This window comes from Calypte anna, chromosome 26 (genome assembly GCF_003957555.1).
Source record: "Calypte anna isolate BGI_N300 chromosome 26, bCalAnn1_v1.p, whole genome shotgun sequence".
NCBI lineage: Eukaryota > Metazoa > Chordata > Aves > Apodiformes > Trochilidae > Calypte > Calypte anna.
The window spans coordinates 6,107,444-6,126,995 of NC_044271.1; the positions used below are offsets into that span (position 1 = coordinate 6,107,444).

The following is a 19,552-nucleotide window of genomic DNA, read 5'->3' on the forward strand; positions in this document are numbered from 1 at the left end:
GGCAGCAGATGGGCTGAGCTGCCCAGCCTTGGGGTTTTATACCCAGAATCAATTCCCCCCCCCTTCCCCTCCCCTCCCTTATCCATTTTCCATTACCACACCCCAGGCAACTCTTGGGCTTCAAGGGTTTCTTTGTCTTTTGGGCCACGAGGAATTTTTTGGAGGAGTTTGTGTCCTTTGCCAAGTGCTCAGGTGAGAACAGAGCAGCCCAGGGCTTGGAGAGAGAGCAAAGATCAAAGTGCTGCCACCTGATAAGGACCCAACTCTTATCACAGCCAGGAGAGGAGTGACCCAAAACGTCACCATCACCCTGTGCTGGGTGTTATCTTCTGGTCCTCAAAACCTTTTCCCAAAACAAAAGGAGCTGCTGGCTCTTGGCACTGGGCTGGAAACACCTCAGGGCTTTTGTCTGCTGGGACCTGCTGGCCTGCAGGAGAGATCCCAGGAAAAAAGTTTTTCCAGGTCAAGCTGCAAGGAGGTGGAGGTGGCAGCTCTGCTCCTCCTGTACCAAGGGCTTGGGGAGCCCAAGTTTCTCCTCCTGCTTTCTTGGAAGTGGTTGCCAGTGCTCACCTGATTTCTGGGCCATCCTTCTGGGCTGAAGATCATCTGGTTGTGCTTCTCTGCATCTTCTTCTTCTCTGTCCCTCTCTGCATCTTCTGCTTTGTCCTTCTCTGCATCTTCATCTGCTCTATCTTCCACTTCTTCACCTGCTCTGCCCTTCTCCTCTTCCCCTCCTTTGTCCTTCCCTGCATCTTCTTCTTCTCTGTCCCTCTCTGCATCTTCTGCTCTGTCCTTCTCTGCATCTTCACCTTCTCTGACCTTCTCTGCAGCTTTTTCTTCTCTGTCCTCTGCCTCTTCACCTTCTCTGTCCTCCCCTTCTTCACCTGCTGTCCCTCTCTGCATCTTCTCTGTCCTTCTCTGCATCTTCATCTGCTCTGTCTTCCACTTCTTCACCTTCTCTGTCCTTCTCCTCTTCCCCTGCTCTCCCTCCTCTGCATCTTCACCTTCTCTGTCCTCCCCTTCCTCACCTTCTCTGCCCTTCACTTCTTCACCCTCTCCTTCCCTCTCCACCTCCCCATCAGCCTCCCTCCATCCTTCACCCCCCTCTCCTCCAGCTGGGACCCCCCTGTTGGACACCTCAATCCTGCTTTCTGCTTTCATTTTGGACAGAAATCACAGATTTTTATATTTTTTTTTCCATTTTTATTGTTTTAATTTTGTGGAACAAGGGATTTCCTCTCCATCCTGTGTTCAAAGGCAGGACCTGCATGGGGACATTGATTTAGGGTCAGTGTCACCCACTGCCTCCTCACACCAACCCAGAAACTCAGGAAATTCCTTGTTTGCTTTTTTTCCCCTATGGAAAAAAAAAAAAAAAAAAAGAGAACCACAAACACAGAGCTCCCCAAACTGCCAACAAACCCCTCACCAGCCCAAAACATTTTTGTTTGACAGCCCAAATATTTTCTCTTAAATGGACCAAAATATTTGGGGTCAGAACCTAAATATTTCCCTAGCAAAGAGACCAAAACATTTGGGGTTATATCCTTTATCCTGGCCCAAACCAGGACATATCCTCAACCTTTTTCGAGCAAAATGGACCAAAATATTTTCAGTGAGGGCTTTGGTGTTTCCCAGACTTCTTGGGGCTCAGCTTCCATCCCTCCCAGCAGCAGGGAATTCCCTCTTTCCATCATCCCAACACCACTTCGAGTCTCTGGGGGATACCCTGTGTCCTTTGCTGGCTGCTGAGATGATAATAAAGCAATTATTTTGTTTGCTAGCAGGACTGATAGGAAGATCAACTTATTAAGATTGGATAAAAAGAAAAAAAAAAGCAAATTTTGGGTTGAAAGCAAAGAGCAGTTTATCAAAATGTCAATAGAGGGAACGTTATCTGCCCCAGGCCCCGTGGGGACTCAGCTCTGAAAGGCAAAGGAATAAGGTGCCCTCTGCAGCACACCCAAAAGCTCCTTTTGGCACTTCTTGACCCAAAGTCAAGCAGCACTGCTTTGCCAAGGCAGGAATTTTAAGGGGAATGAAGGGTGGATGGGTTCTCCCAGCAGAGATCCCCACATGGAGCAAGCCTCAGCCTGAACCCCACTGCAGGATTTCTGGGGTTATTCTTCTCCTGGGCTTTCAGGTTCTTTTCTGGGTCATTGCAATCACTCAGCTCCCAGGAACTCAGCTCCCAGATAAATCTGGCTCCTTTTGCATCCCACCCCCATCCCATCCCCTGTCTGGGGATACCACAGAGGGGTAGAACCAGCAATGGGACTGAACCAGGTCCTGGCCACCAGAGCAGCTACAACCCATCCAGAGGGCTTAAGCACCTTCCAAGGAAGCCAAAAATCCCTGTTGAGCCAACAGGTTCTGCAGAGCTGGGCACCATCTCCCAGCAGCTGGGAGTTTTGCAGGGCTGGAAATGGGATTTAAAGGGAAATCCAGGATCCCTCCTGGACCAAACCCATCTCCTGCCTGCAGACACCACCCCTGGAGCCAGCAGAGCACAAGAAACCTTTTCAGAGCCATTGCCACCACCATGAATTTCCTCATCAGCTCCAGGCTCTGCTCTACAAAAGCAGGGAAGTGACTGCTGCCAACTCCAGGATTATTTCCCACCCTGGTTCCTGTTCCTTTTCACACGAGCTGATTCCTTTTTACCTTAACACAGAACTTCCTAAACACGAAGAATGGGAATGCCAGGAGCTTTCCTTAAAGCCTCTTCCCTCTCACAAGCACCACGAGAGCTCAACCCCTTCCTTGAAGATGCCAAACCCCAGCTGAGCTACCACTCTCCTCCCTTAAATAGTCCTGCTCTGGGTGATTAAATTAAAATAGCTTTATACACCTTGCCTGGAGCACAACTGCTCTCTGCTTGGCTTCTCCAGCCAAGAAAAGCTCTTGGTGGGAGCCACCATGGTCCAGATATCTCTGAAGCAGCTGCATTGATGCCCTGCACACATCCCCTCTGCTTGGTGCTGCACAAACTGGTTTGAAGGTTTTTATTTCCAAAACAGAGGTTTACAGCACACAGACAACCAGCTTCCAGCCTGGGAAAATAAATATTCCTCCCTTCCTAGGCAGCCATGAGAACAGCTCCTGAAATAACCAGCCAGGCTTCTAGGTATAACATTTAAATACTCAAAACAAGGTGAGGATCAACCACTTCAGGGGTTTTTTGGTTTGGTTTTTTTTCTTGCAGGCAGTTTCCCAAATGACCCCCAGCCCCTCTCTGAGCTCAGGCTCAAAGCCCAGGAGCTCTGCATCCCCTTCTTACACACCCCAAGGTGCTCCCCACCTCCCACCATGGACCAAACCCATCAGATCTTCCCACCATGGTAAGGAATATCCTGAAAACTCCAAGCCAGGCTCTTTCTAAGCACATAAAAAAAAATAAATCATGCTGTCCTTTCCAAGCACTTTGCAAACATCTATATATAAAAAGAAAGCATGCTATCAAAATCATGCTAAAAAGATAAATAAAAAATTGTCTTTCCCTGGGATAGGATGGAAAGAATAACACAGGGTTTATCCTCAGCTCTTTTAGCTCCTCTGTTTCCCTTCCAGTTCTTACCTCCAGCATTTTGGAAAGTCATGGAGTGATCCTGGAAGAAAGAAATGCAGGGAGTTGGGTTGGGAGGACACAGCACACCAAGGTAAATTCACTTTTTGGGGGGGCAGAAGTGGCCCCAGGTGCTGTTCTTGGGTCCTTTCCTGCTGGGGAAGGGTTTGCAGGGGGAGTTTTGAGAAGCCAAGGAATTAAACTGTGCAAGTTAGCACACGAGCAGCTCCCCTTTGCTGGAGAGGTTGGAAAAACAGGAGGATCAACACTTTGCAGAGGGTGACAGCAGAGAAACCATGGAAAGGCCCCAAGAAATCCCATGGAAAGGCACAAGCAGGAGTGAAGCTCCTGAAGGTGTTCAAGGTTGGCTTGAAAAGCTCCTGGTTCCCACCAGCCCCCCAAAAATTCCACCTCCCCAAAGCATTATCTTTAATTACCCAGAGTGGGAAGGAAACTGCAGACTGAGAGCCAAGCAGCCACCACTTCTCAGGCAATTCCAGCTGAACTTCTTGCAGCATTTGTTTTCTGGCCCTCCCTGAGGAAATGTTGCCATTTCCATTGGAAATAAAAAGCTTGGAAATTTGAAAATTGTTTTCTCTTGCAGCAAGGACAAAAGGCAGGACCACGGGATCATCAGCATATTCCATTTATTCTGGATCCATTTGTAGTGCACATCACCTTCAGACATGAGCACTCCATGCTCTTCACACCCCATGAGATGGAAAGAGGGACTGGAGAGCCAGGAAAATAACCTGGAGAAGCAATTACACAGCAAAACCAATCCCTCTGCTCAATCCCTCGGTGGCCACAGCCCTGAAGCACCTTTGTCTTATTGATTTTTGTTGGGTTTTTGTGTTTTTTTTTTCTGCCACATCAGAAATGTTCAGTATCAAAGACAGCAGTACAAGTAACAACAAGGGGAATTGCATGGGAGGGGAGCTGGAGATAACACAGATGCATCTGAGCCTTTCAACTGGAAACATCACACTCACTTATGGAAGAAAACCAAATTAGATCCCTTCTTTAAAATGAGCTTTTTCCATTCCCTGGCCTGTAATTGCCAACTTCAAAGCTCTGAGGATTTCTACTGATGTATTCACCTTTGGTTCTGTTCCTAACAGGAATCCAAACCTGTTCTGCTACCTGTGCACAGCATTTCAAGATGAGCCAAGTTTGGGGGCAAGACAAACTTCCCAGAAAGTCTGATGGCAGCCCTCCCAGAAGCTGAATTGAGGCAATGAGTTCATTAATGATCACTCATTAATGGCATTTCACAGTCAAGATAATCACCCGAGAGGGCTGAGCAGCATCACACAGAGGGAAAGAGAAAAGATTTTGGGGGGGGGGGAATGGCTGAGAGAACAGATTGCTGTAATAGCAAGGCTTGGTTTGGGTTTTCTGCCAGTGAACAGCATGGCTTGGTTAATAAAAACAACCACAGTGCAGTAACAACACATTCAGAGTCTTTTTGCAGAAATACTGAGCCTTCAAACCTTGCAGTCCAGCCCTCTCTGTTGCCATCCTCTCCCTGTAAGGCAGCTACAGCTCACAGCTATTCCAACCTCCTTCCCTGGAGGAAAAACAGGCACAAAAAACAGGTCAAAAGAAAGGAAGAAAACCAACAAACAAATCAAATAAAAAGCCTCACCCACGATAAAAGACAAGTGAGCAGCAGGAGAAGCTATATTGCTACCAACAGGCTCTTAGGAAGGGTAAAGGATCTCTTTATGCATTCACCAGGAAGAAACACCAAGGGAATAAATCTCATTGATTTACCCCAAACTCAAACGAGAACCCCTGGAAAAGGTTAAGGCAGTGAAACCCTCTCTGCAGAGCACTCAGCTCATCCCCTGAACTTCAAAAGTTCTGTCTTAAAAGGACAGAGACAGCAAAGATGCAACACAGCAAAGCAGAGGAACCACCAGCTCTCACCTCAAGCTCCCAACCCTTACCCAGGGCAGCTTCATTTTGCTGCCTAAACCTTTTATTTTATTTTTTTTTTCCCTAGAACCAAAGTTTCAGCAAATGCAACCATTGACTGAGCACAGCTCCTTCTCCCAAGTTACTGATTCACCCAGCTCACTGACTCCAGAGCAGCTTTCAGACATCCAGCTGCTCATTTTTCCCCTCCAGGTCACCCATGTGGCACCAGCTGGATGCATGGAAGCCTGGATGAATCCATCTGAACCCCAAACTAGATCCAGGGATGCAGCCCCAGAGGGTGAAGTGTTCTGCTGCATGGAGGGGCTCATCATTAGGGGGGGATATTCCATGGTTGGAGGGTATCCCTAGTTCAGTTTCCCATCCAATGGGCACGTTTAGCAGGCTGTATCCCTTGGGAAAGTCCCACAAACTCCCAGGGAAGGCTCCAAGTGAGCTCTGCAGAACCCAGCTTCACAAGGTGCCAGAAGATACCACACCTTGCACCAACTCCATTTCCAACCCAAAGGAAACAGAGACTCCAGAGAGTCATCCTGCCTGCCCACCACCCAAATCCAAGCACCAAAGGAAGGAGAAAATCCCAAGAACTTTCAACCCCATCCTGGTTTCTCCTCCATCTCCAGGGTGGCCACTAGAGGAAGCTGTGACACTGACTGTGACACCAGGAGAAATCCCAACCTGTGACACTTCTGCTCCCAAGAAATAACCCCCTCAGGGTTCAAACCACGACTCTGGTCTTTCCATTGCACCTCCTGCCAGCTGCCAAGTTAAATCTCAAGACTTTCTCAAAGGTTCCTGGCTGCTTCACCCAGCCATGGCTCTCATCAAGTTTTCCAGAAAAAGAAAAATAAAGTGCAAAAAAAATCACCAGGACATTGAACCCAAGGCTCACCCTGAAAGCCAGGGATGACCCCAGCTTTCCTGCCTGGAGTTTCCCTGTTCCTTGCTTAACCATTAAACAATGAGCTCTCATCAGCTTGTCTTTCCCAAAGCTGCCCCAAAGCACAGCAGCCCCACGGCCACCAGGGAGGACACAGGGGGACACCAGGGGACAAAAAGCAGAGGACAGTGGAGCAAGGAACCTGCCAGATCCTTCTGCATTAAAAGCAGGAGACGTGGCCAGCATGGGCTCTGTGTTTTCTCATCTTGAAGGTCATGGAAGTTCTTCTTGGAACTTGGAACCCTCTGCTATAAATGGGGCAGGAGATGTCACCAGGGAGGAGCAGCCACGGATCTGCCATGACTGCCCAGCTGGCTCCTTGTCACTGCTGCTCCCCATGTCCTCAGGATGAAGGAAAGCAAGAGAACCCCCCAAAGGGAAAGGGAGGCACAAATTGGGCAAGGCAGCTTGTCTGGGGGAGGTGGAAATCCATGAGTGATTCCAAAGATCCGGATCAGCCTTCCCAAAGCAAACTCCGAGCCACCTACATGGGATGGATGGAGCCTAAATGGGCTCACTGGGAGCCTTTCCACTCTCCTGGAACTCACCTCAGCCTCATCCCACCCAGCAGAGCCCCAGTGAGCACCCAAGAAGCAGCTCCAGGCTTCACAGGTTTCCTCCCAAGACAGAAGGTGCCACCCCACAGCACCTCCAGTTGCATTTAACCAACCTGGAAACCTCCTGAGAGAGTGGGAAAAGGCCCTGACCTCTTCCTCCATCTAAATGCAAAACATTTCACCTTTTTGTTCCCTTTCCAGGCCATCAGAACTTTGCATTTCTCAGCTCAGGCAGTGGAAAGGCAGATGGATAGGGACCCACTGCTCTGTGCTGCCACGGGGGAGTTGCCAGTGCTGTCCCAGAGGGTGACACTTACACCTTAGAAACTCTTTATTTAAATAGTTTATTTAAAGCTTAACACAGTTAAATTATATATATATCTCTATAAACAATCTACAATTTCTCTCTCTCACTTCCCTAAATGAAAACTAGATTTAGGGGGATGCATGTCCTTTTTTTTTGTTCTTTTTCCTTCAAATAAATGTATTTGGTATCCATAGAAAAATAGATTACTTGGGTTTCAGTTCTAGATCACACAAGGCTTGGGGTGGAGAACAAAAGATAAGCACAAGGACTTAAAAAACCAAAGAAAAAAATAGTGAATTTAAGCACTTTGAATTTCTAGTGCAAGAGCATGCCAAGAAATCCACATCCTGCCAAGAAGGACATTGCATTACTCACACTGTTATCTCTTCTTCTGAAGTGCAGGGCACATGTCCTTGCTCCCCAAAGGGTCACATTTCCAGCACCCAAACAAAAAAAACAAAACAAACAAAAAAAAGGCTGAACTTTAAAACTCTGGAAATCAAGTTTCCAGCTCTCAGAAGCAGGCTGAAGCTGGGGGCTGGGGGGTTCTCTCCTCATTCACACCAGAAAGTCACTGACTTGGACATTAGAAAACACTGGGGACAAGAGGACAGGAAGGTTTGGCACTGTTCCTGCACTGGGAAACCTTGCAGAGCCCCAGAGCTCTCAACTCCTGTCTTAGGGAGGAAAATGAAGAACACAGAGAGAAGAAAGGGGAGAGTCCAGAGGAATCCAGAGCACTTCTGGCAAGGAATAACCCAGGGTGGGATCAAGCTGCAAGGGGTCACTGTGCTGAGAGGGCTGGGGGAAGGAACATCCTGCAGCAGGAGAGGAGCAGAGACCTCACAGAGGGGCTGCCAGCTCAGCTTAGACTCAGCCCTGCTATCAAGAGAAAAACAAAATCCACATCAAAGGCCACAAATTTTCCCCAAGAGCTGAAATTCAGCCCTTTGGGAACAAACTGCACATTGACTCCTAACACTGATCAAATATTTCTCATGGATCCAGCCAGGCACAGGGGTGTAAGCAATGACTTTGATATTGGAGAGCAGCCAGGCAGAAAGGGACCTGGGAGCCTGGATTGACAGGAAGCTGAACATGAGCCAGCAGTGTGCCCAGGTGGCCAAGAAGGCCAATGGCATCCTGGGCTGGCTCAGGAACAGCGTGGCCAGCAGGTCCAGGGAAGGGATTCTGCCCCTGTGCTCAGCCCTGGTAAGGCCACACCTTGAGTACTGTGTTCAGTTTTGGGCCCCTCAGTTCAAGAAGGAGATTGAGGTCCTTGAACAGGTCCAAAGGAGGGCAACCAGGCTGGTGAAGGGACTCGAACACAGATCCTATGAGGAGAGGCTGAGGGAGCTGGGGCTGTTCAGCCTGAGGAAGAGGAGGCTCAGGGGAGACCTCATTGCTCTCTACAACTCCCTGAAAGGAGGATGGAGCCAGGGGGGGGTTGGGCTCTTTTCCCAGGCAACTCTCAGTAAGACAAGAGGGCATGGTCTTAAATTGTGCTGGGGGAAGTTCAGATTGGAGATTAGAAAGAATTTTTTCACAGAAAGGGTGATCAGACATTGGAACGGGCTGCCTGGGGAGGTGGTGGACTCTTCGTCCCTGGAGACATTTAAAAAGCGACTCGATGTGGCACTCAGTGCCATGGTCTAGTGACTGTGGTGGTAGTTGATCAAGGGTTGGACTCGATGATCTCTGAGGTCCCTTCCAACCCAGCCTATTCTATGATTCTATGATTCTATATGACTCCAAGCTTGGCAGCTCTGCTCACACTTCCACATCTCCCAGACCATTTCCCACCCACTCTGAGACACTCACTCACAGTTAAAAAGATTTTTTGATTCACAACTGCTCTTTTTCCTCGACTGCAGCTCAGCAAAACCACCAACTTCTTCTGAGATCTCTTCTCCAGACAGAAGGAGTGAGGTGCAGAGAGTGCAAGGTTCACTTTGGCACAGGTTTTGGCAACTGTCACTGGGATGCAAAAGAATATTTCATAAATAAAGATGTAAACAAAGAAATAAACCAAGAACACTTCCAAACAGCCACCAAAAAAAAAAAAAAAAACCCAAAAAATAAAACTTAAAAATCAAAACTGGGTAGGGTACAACTGAAGTTCTCTCTGACAAACCTCAAATCTCTCTCTTAGATGTGGTCTTGCCCTCTTCTTTTAAAGCAGAGGCTCTTCAGGAAATGAGGTTTATGGGTTCACAGTGTCTGTGCCCCCCAGCTGTCTGCCCTCCTCTCTTAGAAATTTCTAGAGTTGTCCAATTGAAATTGAATCTCAGAAAGGGATAGAAGAAGCAATAAGTGCTTTTACATGCTCCAAGAAAACAGGTAACAGCACAGAGGGAGAAAGGAGTGAGCTGAGGGGGAAAAGACCACAGTGTGAGCTCCTGCATCACCAGGGACCAGCAAAACCACAAGGCAAAAACCCAGTTTAGGAGCAGCCCAGCCTCAGAGCTCACAAGGCATGAAATCCACAGGACACAGGCTTGGTTTGTAGTGGAGCTCCAAAAGCAACTCAAGTTTGGGCAACATGCTCCTGCCCTGCCCTGCAGCCAGGTTCTTGGCACTGGGCACAGAGAGCTGCCAGGTAATCAAGAAGAGGGAACCTGAGCAGAGGTTGTGTCCACGCTCTTGCTGGAACCTTTCAGCAGAAATGTAAACCTTCAAAACAGCATCACCAACATCTCACGAGGCTTTCAAACCAAACTACCCAGGAGAGACAGAGAGGGGAGGACAGACAGACAGACTAGCCTTAACATCAGCTGGAGGAGCCATCCCATGACACCACAAAACGGGGGAAACGGGGAAGCAGAAGGCAATGGTGAACACGAGTCACAGCAACACAGGGAAGGGCAGGTACTGAAGCCACAGCACAGTGCTGGCACTTGGCCTTGTCCCTTAGAGGGGCAGGTCAGTGCTGTTGTGTCGAGTTTTCCTGGAAGTCCCATCATCCCTTGGCAGGGCCCTTTGCAAACTGGACATGGCCGCTGTCTTTTTGAGGTCAATGACGGCGTAGGAGTCCGTCCGGCGGGTTTGGTGGGTGGCGGGAGGTGGGACCTGGGGGACTGCCAGGTTTTGATGTCCCTTGTGTGGCTCAGCCTCCAGTTCCACCTGGATGTAGTTGAGTTGTCGAGGCTGCTCCGGGCAGGGCCGGGGGAAGTCAAAGCTGAAGACATTGGGCATGCAACCACGGCGAGGTTTGGGCAGGAAGCCCCCGCGCCGCTGGCTGCTGCCCCCGTGCAGGGCGGTTTTCTCCGAGTTGATGTAGTTCTGCAGGGGATCTTCTTCACCAGCCTCGGAGTAACCATTGGGGGAAGGTGTCAGCATGTCCTCAGTGTCCTTCTGGCCGTGCTGCAGGGGCTGGCACTCCCACACCGGGGGCAGGGAGGGCAAATTCTCATAGTGCAGCAGAGCCGTCCTGCGATGCGAGCAGCCGGGCAAAGCCCCGTCCTCCCGGGGGAGTTTCAAACGGCCACCCCGGCAGAGAGAGGAGGTGCTGGGGGGCAGCAAGCCATTGAGGTTCTCATAGACACACTGGGGTGAAGGACAGTCCTCCTGGCAGTCGTTGTTGTTGTTGTTGGGGGGGCAGAAGGGCGCCCTGCACTCCCGGTGGTGCCGACAGATGCGTCTGGGACCTAAGACGAACTTAACCTCCCCGGGCTGCAGAAAAACCTGGGGGTTGCGGTCTTCGAGGGAGCAGCTGTGGTTCCTAGGGGGGAAAGGAGGGTGGACTTCAGGCAAGGAGTGCATACAGTGTCTGCCCCTCAGCTCCTGATCACCATTGGCCGTGTTGACGTAGGTGTGGGACTGCAAGGAGAGAAGCAGAGGGAGAGTGAAAGGAGAAGAGAGGAGAGGGAAGCAGCTGCCGGCAGCTGAGAAACATCCAAGGGGGGGATGGATGTTCCCATCCCCCAGCAGGGATGGATGTTCCCATCCCCCAGCAGGGATGGAGGATTCTGTGGTGGCTGATGAAGCAGGAGGAGATGAAAGAATTTCTGAGGTTGAAAAGGGAAGGGAAACACAAAAAAAGCCTTTTCGGGGTTTGCGGGCCGAAGGAGAGACAAGAAGGGGTTCAGCTGGAGAAGATGCAGGTGGCACCAAAAGAAAAGCAAAGCAAAAGTAAAATATATCCTTGAGTAGTCTACATGGACACTCAGGTAACAGTTGAGACAAGCTGGATTTTATAGGGAAAGATCTTAAATTCTAAAACTGAGAACAAAGAGCTGAGCATCAGAAATGAAAACAAAAAGAGTGTGAACTTGGGTTTGCATCTGCACAGGAGTTTGGGGGTTGCAGCAGCAGCTGACAGATAAGGCAACATGACTCAGGCTCACAAGCTAAGTGCTGCTGTTAAATAATTGCCATGCAAATACTCGTGGATCAAGGAAGCCAACTCAGTCAGCCTTGACAGAGCATCTGTTCTAGTGAAGCATCAGAGAGCAGAAGTCTCCAAGAGCAAAATGAAGCAAAAGAGAGAAAAAAGCTGACAAGCTACAGGGATCCCTTGAGCTTTGCTGGAGCCAGAGAAAGCCAGAATTGCCCAGGACTGCAAGCAAAACAAGCTGCTTGTTCACTGCTTGCAAACAGAACTTAGGATACCCAGGTTTACCTGTTCATCAGGCCCAAGAAGGGCATGAGTGGAGTCTTCCCCCACAGAGGAATGCCTCAGGCTGCTCACAGAGGGGTGGTGGGCTGCTGAGTAGGACAGGCTTTCTCCAGGGAAGCTGTGAAATCCATTGGGAAATCCTGGGACAGTGTACCCCAGACCTGGAGGAGAATCAGGACAGATAAATATCAGAGCATTCTTTTGGTATCAAATCGAGCTGACTTCAGTTTCCCTCTTAACTGCACTCTATAAGTCAGAATCAGCCTGCTTGGGGAAGATCCTGACCAGGAAGCATCCAGCCCAAACACAAGGGCTGAGCCCTCTGGTTTGAATGGATTTAAATCACCTCTGACAGAGACAGGAATTGAGCAAACCCAAATTCTTCCAGCTGTGGCTTCCTCTGGGAACCCCCCCCCTGATTCTTGTAGGGTGCTGCTTGGGAAAAAGGTCACTTGGCAGCTGCCCAGGTGGAAGCCAACTGAAGGGTGACAACTCAGGGGACTATTTGGAGGGCTTTTTATTGCTGTTTCCTTGGCAACAAAACACCACCTCGCAGAGCAGGGGGGCCTAAAAATAAACACCCTGCATGGGGCACACGTGGATGTAAATCACAGCACACAGGAGAGGTCCAGGGGCTCCAAAGGGCAAATCCCAAGGAATTGCAGCCATTCCCCAAGTTCTCTGTGTTCCTCCCTCCTCTCCCCAGTCAGGACTCTTACTGTTGGGTGCCTGGGGGGTCCGGGATTGCTCCTGCTGAGTGGGGTGACTGTTCCTGGTGATGACAACAGGCTCTTCCACCACGTTGATGCTGTTACACTGCATCAGGTCCTGAAGCAGATTAAAGATTTCCTCTGCTCTGGAACACTTGAAGGCAAAAATCCCTGCAAGGTGATGAAGAGGAAGGTCAGAAAAGCAAGAAAGCAATCCTGCTGTAGTTAAGGGTGTGTGGATGGAATGAGCAGACAGCTCTGATTTCTTCTGCTGTGTTTCACCCCTGCAACTCAGAAGCAAAGGAAAACAACCAACAACTCAGTTTATTGCCCCAAGAAAAAGACAATGCCATGGCTGCCAGCTGACCAAACAGTGCAAGAAACCACTTCTTTTTATCACCAGAAAACCAGTGAGCACCCCAGTTTTCTTCAGACAATCCCCCACAAGCAGAGGTATGGAAGGGACAGGAAAACCAGTGCTGTTTCACCTCTATTTTATCTCACTGGGCACCCACTTCAGTTCCATTGACCAGGGGAAAGTCTACCCAGTGCCTACTGAAGCTGAACTGGGCCCCATGTGAGAAAGGGACAAGAAAGTCACATTTCCAAGATGCAGGGAATTAAACAGTGTCTCCCCAAAGCTGAGCTGGTGTGTGCAGCATGAGCCAATCCCAGGCAGCACACACACACATGCACCAAAGCCATAGCAACAAGGACAGCATGGCAACAGCTGCTACCCCAAAGAACAGGGTTTTAAACATTCTGACCCAAAAGAAAAAAAAAAAAAAAAAAGCTCTCTCTACTTTATAGATAGTGGGGAGCAGGATCAGGAAGGAGTGCTCTAAATAAAATTAACAATGCAGAATAAAATCCTACAGGGAAGGGAGGAAACTCATCAAAACAAACCCTCCCTCTCAGTTTTGTCTGCTGTCAGACTGATGAGTAAGTGTGTGCCTGCTAAAAACCTGGTAATAAATGAAGAGCAAATGGCTCTGCTTGATCCCCACAAACCTGGACAGAAAGAAACCCAAAAACACACCCAAAATTCCACTCAGTTCTCTGCATCCTGCAAAAGGCAGGAACTGCAGAGGAGCAATTCCCAGCACTGGGCACATGGCTCCAGGAGAGGAAAACCCCACTGACATAAATATTAAAACAGAGCAGAGAGCACCGGAGTGCTTTGCACAGTCACTGAACAGTCCTGCCCAGACCTTTTGGATAAGGAGGAGTTTACAAACATGTTAATAGAATGAGGAAACAAACTTTTTTCTTTCCTTTTTCTTTTTTTTTTTCCTTTCCCGGGGCTTGCAGATGCCAAGAAAATGTTCAGCTCTTTAAAAGCAAGAGAGACAGACTGGTAAAGGAACTAAGAGGCACCATTGTAAAGCAGGAGCCTTATTCCCAGCACTGCTGATGACTTGGCACGTCCTCCTGGGTGACTCACTTCCCTTCTCCAGCACAACATCTCCATGCAGAGAATCAGTAAAACGTAAAAACTCTTTTTCCCTCTACATTAGAAATTGCTGCCAGACAGAAGATGTAGAAGTAGCACTTACTGAGGCAGAGAGAATGCCCTGAGAAAAAACAAAACGTGCCCAAACAACTGTTGCTGCTGACGTGTGTTTGGCAGCTCTGGGGAATAAAGGAAATAAAGGAACCCAAAGAGGGAGCTGAAGGAAGGTGCAAGTGATGCCCTGATGCCCTTTTGCTTTAGCCCCAGGGTTAAAAGATGCTTAACAAAGCTCAGAACTTTCTAGCTCCTAAGGAAATAAACCCAGCAACCCCTCCTGCCATCACTGTTCATTTTGGTACCAAAGGTCAGAGCTGACAGCACAGCTCACATCCTCCCTGACATGAAATCTGCCACTTCCAATGCTCAAGCCTGTTCCCTCAGTTACTTCCTGAGCACTGATGCACCAGGAAAACGAGACCATTAGATTTATGCCCACCTCCTGAGCCATGATTTTGGTCTCACCAGTGTTTTAACCAGGGGTGTTTTATCCGTACATATGCTCCACTATTTGGGGGCAAGAGAGGCTGCAGAAAGAACCTGTTGACTTATGGCATCCTGGGCTGGCTCAGGAACAGCGTGGCCAGCAGGTCCAGGGAAGGGATTCTGCCCCTGTGCTCAGTTCTGGGGAGGCCACAGCTTGAGTCCTGTGTCCAGTTCTGGGCCCCTCAGCCCCTCAGGAAGGAGATTGAGGTGCTGGAGCAGGTCCAGAGAAGAGCAAGGAGGCTGTGAAGGGATCCAGCAGAATTGCTGTGAGGAAGGGCTGAGGGAGCTGGGGGTGTTGAGGCTGGAGAAGAGGAGGCTCAGGGGAGACCTCATCACTCTCTGCAACTCCCTGAAAGGAGGTTGGAGCCAGGGGGGGGTTGGGCTCTTTTCCCAGGCAACTCTCAGCAAGACAAGAGGGCAGGGTCTCAAGTTGTGCCAGGGGAGGTTTAGGTTGGAGATGAGAAAGAATTTCTTTCTGGAGAGGGTGATCAGGCATTGGAATGGGCTGCCCAGGGAAGTAGTGGATTCTCCGTGTCTGGAGATCTTTCCAAAGAGCCTGGATGTGGCACTGAGTGCCATGGGCTGGGAACCACGGGGGGAGTGGATCAAGGGTTGGACTTGATGAGCTCTGAGCTCCCTTCCAACCCAGCCAATTCTAGGATTCTGTGGTTCTCAGAGCACAAAAGTGACCTGAGGAAGGCAGGAGACAGGGAAGGGGTGAGGAGGTTAACCTCTGGGTTAACTCTGCTCATGGGACAGGCCTGACAGCCTCACTGCTAAGCACAGCCCCAGCTTCACTTCTTTGTGTTTTGGGCATCATCAGCCCTTTCTTTCCACACTGATCCAGAGGCCAAGGCTCTGCCTGCCAGCCTCACTGAGGATCTGGGAACTCCATGTGCCCCCAGACTGGAGACAAAAGGATTTAGGAGTGAGCTGACAGGCTTAGTCACAACATCACCATCTCAGCTCCTTAAAATGCTGCAGCAACCCAGCCAGTTCTATGGTTCTATGATTCTAGATTCTATGAGCAGCTGATTCCAGCTGTCTGGGGACAGAAACCTCAGTGTTCCTTCCTCCAGGAAGCTCCAGACTCACCCTGCCCTGTCTGGCAGCGCCGGCCGCTCTCGAAGGAGAAGAGGTTGGAGTCGTAGCCGTAGCGGCGCAGGCAGAGGAAGGGCCACCTGACAGCATCTCTCTTCTGAGTGTGCAAGATCAGCTCTGTCTGTGTCAGCTCCATCACCCCAGATCCCAGCTCGTTGCCTTCATCATCCACGTTTGTCACCTGCAGAGGCCAGGGAGGAAACTCAGGGCACTGGGATGGAGCTGAGCCCGCCCAGCAGGATCCTGGGGATTCTCCTTTCCAAGCTCCCCAGATGTGGGGGGTTTTTTTTCTCTACAGCTGAGAGCATGAATTCCTGGCTGGCAGAAGGGCATCCAGCCTGCATCAGTTCAGCTGCTGTGTCTCAACACAGACACTGGAACACAGCCCTGAGCAATAAAAGGGTTTTTTTCTCCACTTCCCCATTTCCCTGCTCGGCTGAAGCTCAGTGCAGAGAAAATTCCTATTGCAAAACCCAGATTTGCTTAAGAAAAGGGAAAAAAACACAACAAACCCAGCAAAGCAAAACAGTAACTTATTTGCAAATCTTATCAAGCAACAGACTTCTCTGTAGAGCAGAGCTTTTCTTCCCCTTCATGCCTGGAGTCCAAGCCATTTGCTAATAGCTGATGCTGTCCCAGACTCCCTGGTGGGGCTGAATCCTTACCTTAAATTTGGTGGGATGGTTTTCTGGGATGCTGTCCCTGCACAGACAACTGCAGCAGCTCCCCATGATGTCAGAACAAGAGGTAATCCCTGGGCAGAGGGCACAGAACACAGGACAAATCATCTCCTTGCAGCCTTCACCTTCCTCAACCCCCTGCACGTGGCCCAGTGTGGGTTTGGATCTCAGACCCCTCAACATGTGCCTTGATTAATGAACACCATAAATATGAAGCTAATTAAGAAGAGCTTCCTTACCATTAGGCAACTGTTGGATTTTATTTTTGGAGGAGGAGTGAGAAGAAATCCCCACTACTGCTCCTCTGTCTCCTTCAGGATTTCATGGCAATCAGGTCTCAGAGTCACCTAAACCACAAGGGAAATGGTCCCATCTTCCACCTGACAAGAAAAATACAATTAAACACATTAAAAATACCCCAGAGTAGATGAAAAAGCAGAGGAGGGAAGGTTATAAATGAAGTTCCCTTCAAACATCACAAGGCAGGCAGGTGCTTTTTGTATTTGTAAATTACCTGCCTGCATTTACATCAACACAGGAAACAACTCTGCACAGATCACCCCTGAAACTCCTGAAAAAAGTCTGCAGCTCAAAAAAAAAAACCTGAAAATAAGAGGTCTTTTACTTCTTAGTTTGGGATCCTACACAGGAATGGGGTTTATCAGAATGCTGGATGTCTGGGGGCTGTGAGGAAAGGAGGAATCCCAAGATCCCTTCACTTGAGGGAGGGGCTCAGAGAACCAGCAGCCTTTAAAGCTTTGGGCTCCAAAACATAAGAAAGGCCAGAAAAGATAAAAACTGACCCTGAAGAATTCCCTGCCAGGTCCTAACCTGGCCAAGTCCCCTCAGGAGGGGAATTCTTCCTTTAGAACAAGCTGGCACAAATCAAACCAGCTGCCAGGTGCTCTCTTGCTCATCCCTGCCACCCCCAGCAGCAATAACCCCCCCAGAGTCCCTGCTCACACAACATCCTGCTCAAACCACTCTGTTTTCCTGGATTCAGGATGGATTTACTCCCTGCTGACCTTACATCAGGCTCTGATCAATAATTTAGCAACAGAACCCTCCCTGCTTCATCCAATCTGGTCACCAGGGGCTTTGTCCTCTGCTGTCTCTGCCCTCCCATTCCCAGCTCATCAATTCCCTCAGTAAAAAAATGAAAAATAAAAACAAACCTTGTGGAAAACACCTTAGCTTCACCCTCTCCTTCTTCTTTATCCCTCTCCCTCCCTCTGCTGCTCCCTCCACCCACCTCTGCTCAACCTGGGAAGGGGTCAGAGTGCAGTGTGTTGCCTATCCTGAAGTTACCACAGCCAGAAGAAAACAAAAATGGAGAAAAAAAACCCCAAAAAACACCACTATGAGCTCCCTGAACACTCCCTTGGTGCTTCCCACCCCTCTTCACTGTTAAATATTCCAGTGGGATCCCTTCCACAGAGCCACCAAAGCTCTCAAGCCTCCCAGCTCCTGCTCAGCTCCCCCCAGATCCACCTTTCCCATGGCTGGTTACTAGTTAAGCACCTTAACTAGTCCCACCAAACACTCCTGGAGCTCTGGACACTTCCCTACCAGTAAGACCCTGGGGCTCCTCACCCCAAAAGTCCCCCCCACCCCTCCTTGTCCCTGATTCTCCACCTCCCCCTGGACCCTAAACCCTGGCAGCCCTCCCTGGCTCAATGTCCAGACCCCAAACTCACCTCTTGGCTCCTTGGTTCTCTTCCCAAATCCTCTGAGCTCTTCCAGAGGCTCCCAGCCTGCAGCAGAGCCCTCATCAGGTCTCCAGGTTCCTCCATTCCATCCTCCTAAACCTGCCACTGGGAACAAAAGGGATCCAGCTGATCCCAAAGGAGCAGGGCAGCAGCTGGAACCACCCTGCAGGGACACAGGGATTGGGAACTGGGATGGGAACTGGCACTGGAGGCACTGCTGGGACCCACCAGCTGGGGGGCTGCTGGGGGGAACCCCAAGGGTTAAAAGAGGGGGAATAAGGGGATGGAGGGGGAGGGAAAAGGGGATGGAAGGGGGAGAAAGGGGGTGGAGAGGGGGAGAAGGGATGGAGAGGGGAAGAAGAGGGTGGAAGGGGGAGAAAGGGGATGGAGGGGGGAGAAAGGGGATGGAGGGGGGAGAAAGGGGATGGAGGGGGGAGAAAGGGGGTGGAGAGGGGGAATAAGGAGGTGGAAGGGTGAATAAGGGGGTGGAATGGGGGAAGAAGGGGGTAGAGGGGAGAAAGGGGATGGAAGGGGGAGAAAGGGGGTCGAGGGGGGAGAAAGGGGGTGGAAGGGGGGAAGAAGGGAATGGAATGGAGGGAAGAAGGGGATAGAAGGGGGAATAAGGGGGTGGAAGGGGGAATAAGGGGGTGGAAGGGGGAATAAGGGAGTGGAAGGGGGAAAGAAGGGAATAGAATGGGGGGAAGAAGGGGACAGAAGGGGGAGAAAGGGGATGGAAGAGGAAAAAGGGATGGAGAATGGAAGAAAGGGGATGGAAGGCAGAAAAGGGGCTGGAAGGGGGGAAAAGGGGGATAGGAGAAGGAATGAGGGGATGGAAGGGGGAGAAGAAGAGGATGGAAGGGAGAGAAAGGGGATGGAAAACGGGACAAAGGGGATGGAAGGGGGGGAGAACGGGGCTGGAGGGGGGAAATAAGGGGATGGAGAGGGGGGAAAAGGGAATGGAAGGGGGAATAAGGGGATGGAAGGGGGAGAAGAAGAGGGTGGAAGGAGGAGAAAGGGGATGGAAAATGGGAAGGGGGGTGGGAAACCAAGGGGCTGGAGGGGGGAAACAAGGGGCTGGAGGGGGGAAACAAGGGGCTGGAGGGGGGGTCAGGGCCCCGCACAGGGCCGGGGCCTTGAGGGGGATTCCCGGGGGGGTGAGGGGAGAAGGGACAGAGGGGACACCGGGGGACCCAGGAAGGGAGGCAGGGAGCAGTGCGGACGGCGGGGGCCGCGGGGCGGTTCCGGTGCTGCGGGAAGAGCCCCTGGATCGGGTCAGTACCTGAAGCGCTGCCCGGAGCCGCCGGCCGGGACCTGATACCCAGAACCCCCGCTCGCCAACCGGGCCCCCGGCCCGGCCCTTGCCCGGCCCACCGGGTCCGGGTTCGGGCTGGGGCTCGGGGACCGGTTGCGGATCGAACCCCGCCAGCA

At 50.5% G+C, this 19,552-nt stretch overlaps 1 protein-coding gene across 1 annotated transcript; it reads right to left on the reverse strand.

The window, feature by feature from the left end:
* Positions 1–9,059: 9,059 nt before the first annotated feature.
* Positions 9,060–19,552, reverse strand: FRS3 (fibroblast growth factor receptor substrate 3). The gene is made up of 8 exons (XM_030465457.1): positions 19,404–19,552; positions 18,113–18,229; positions 16,655–16,795; positions 16,401–16,489; positions 15,730–15,916; positions 12,648–12,809; positions 11,932–12,089; positions 9,060–11,129 (listed from the first exon to the last, which is right to left on the reverse strand). The coding sequence occupies exons 4-8, from the start codon at positions 16,464–16,466 to the stop codon at positions 10,221–10,223; spliced, it is 1,482 nt and encodes a 493-aa protein (XP_030321317.1). The 5' UTR covers positions 16,467–16,489; positions 16,655–16,795; positions 18,113–18,229; positions 19,404–19,552; the 3' UTR covers positions 9,060–10,220.

Bases quoted from the DNA above. Each gene is read 5' to 3' on its own strand.
- FRS3 (XM_030465457.1), bottom strand. From the start codon at position 16,466: ATGGGGAGCTGCTGCAGTTGTCTGTGCAGGGACAGCATCCCAGAAAAC. The intron at 12,810-15,729 runs GTGAGTCTGGAG...ATCACCTTGCAG, and splicing joins GCGCTGCCAGACAGGGCAGG to GGATTTTTGCCTTCAAGTGT. The intron at 11,130-11,931 runs GTAAACCTGGGT...CTCTCCTTGCAG, and splicing joins TTCTTGGGCCTGATGAACAG to TCCCACACCTACGTCAACAC.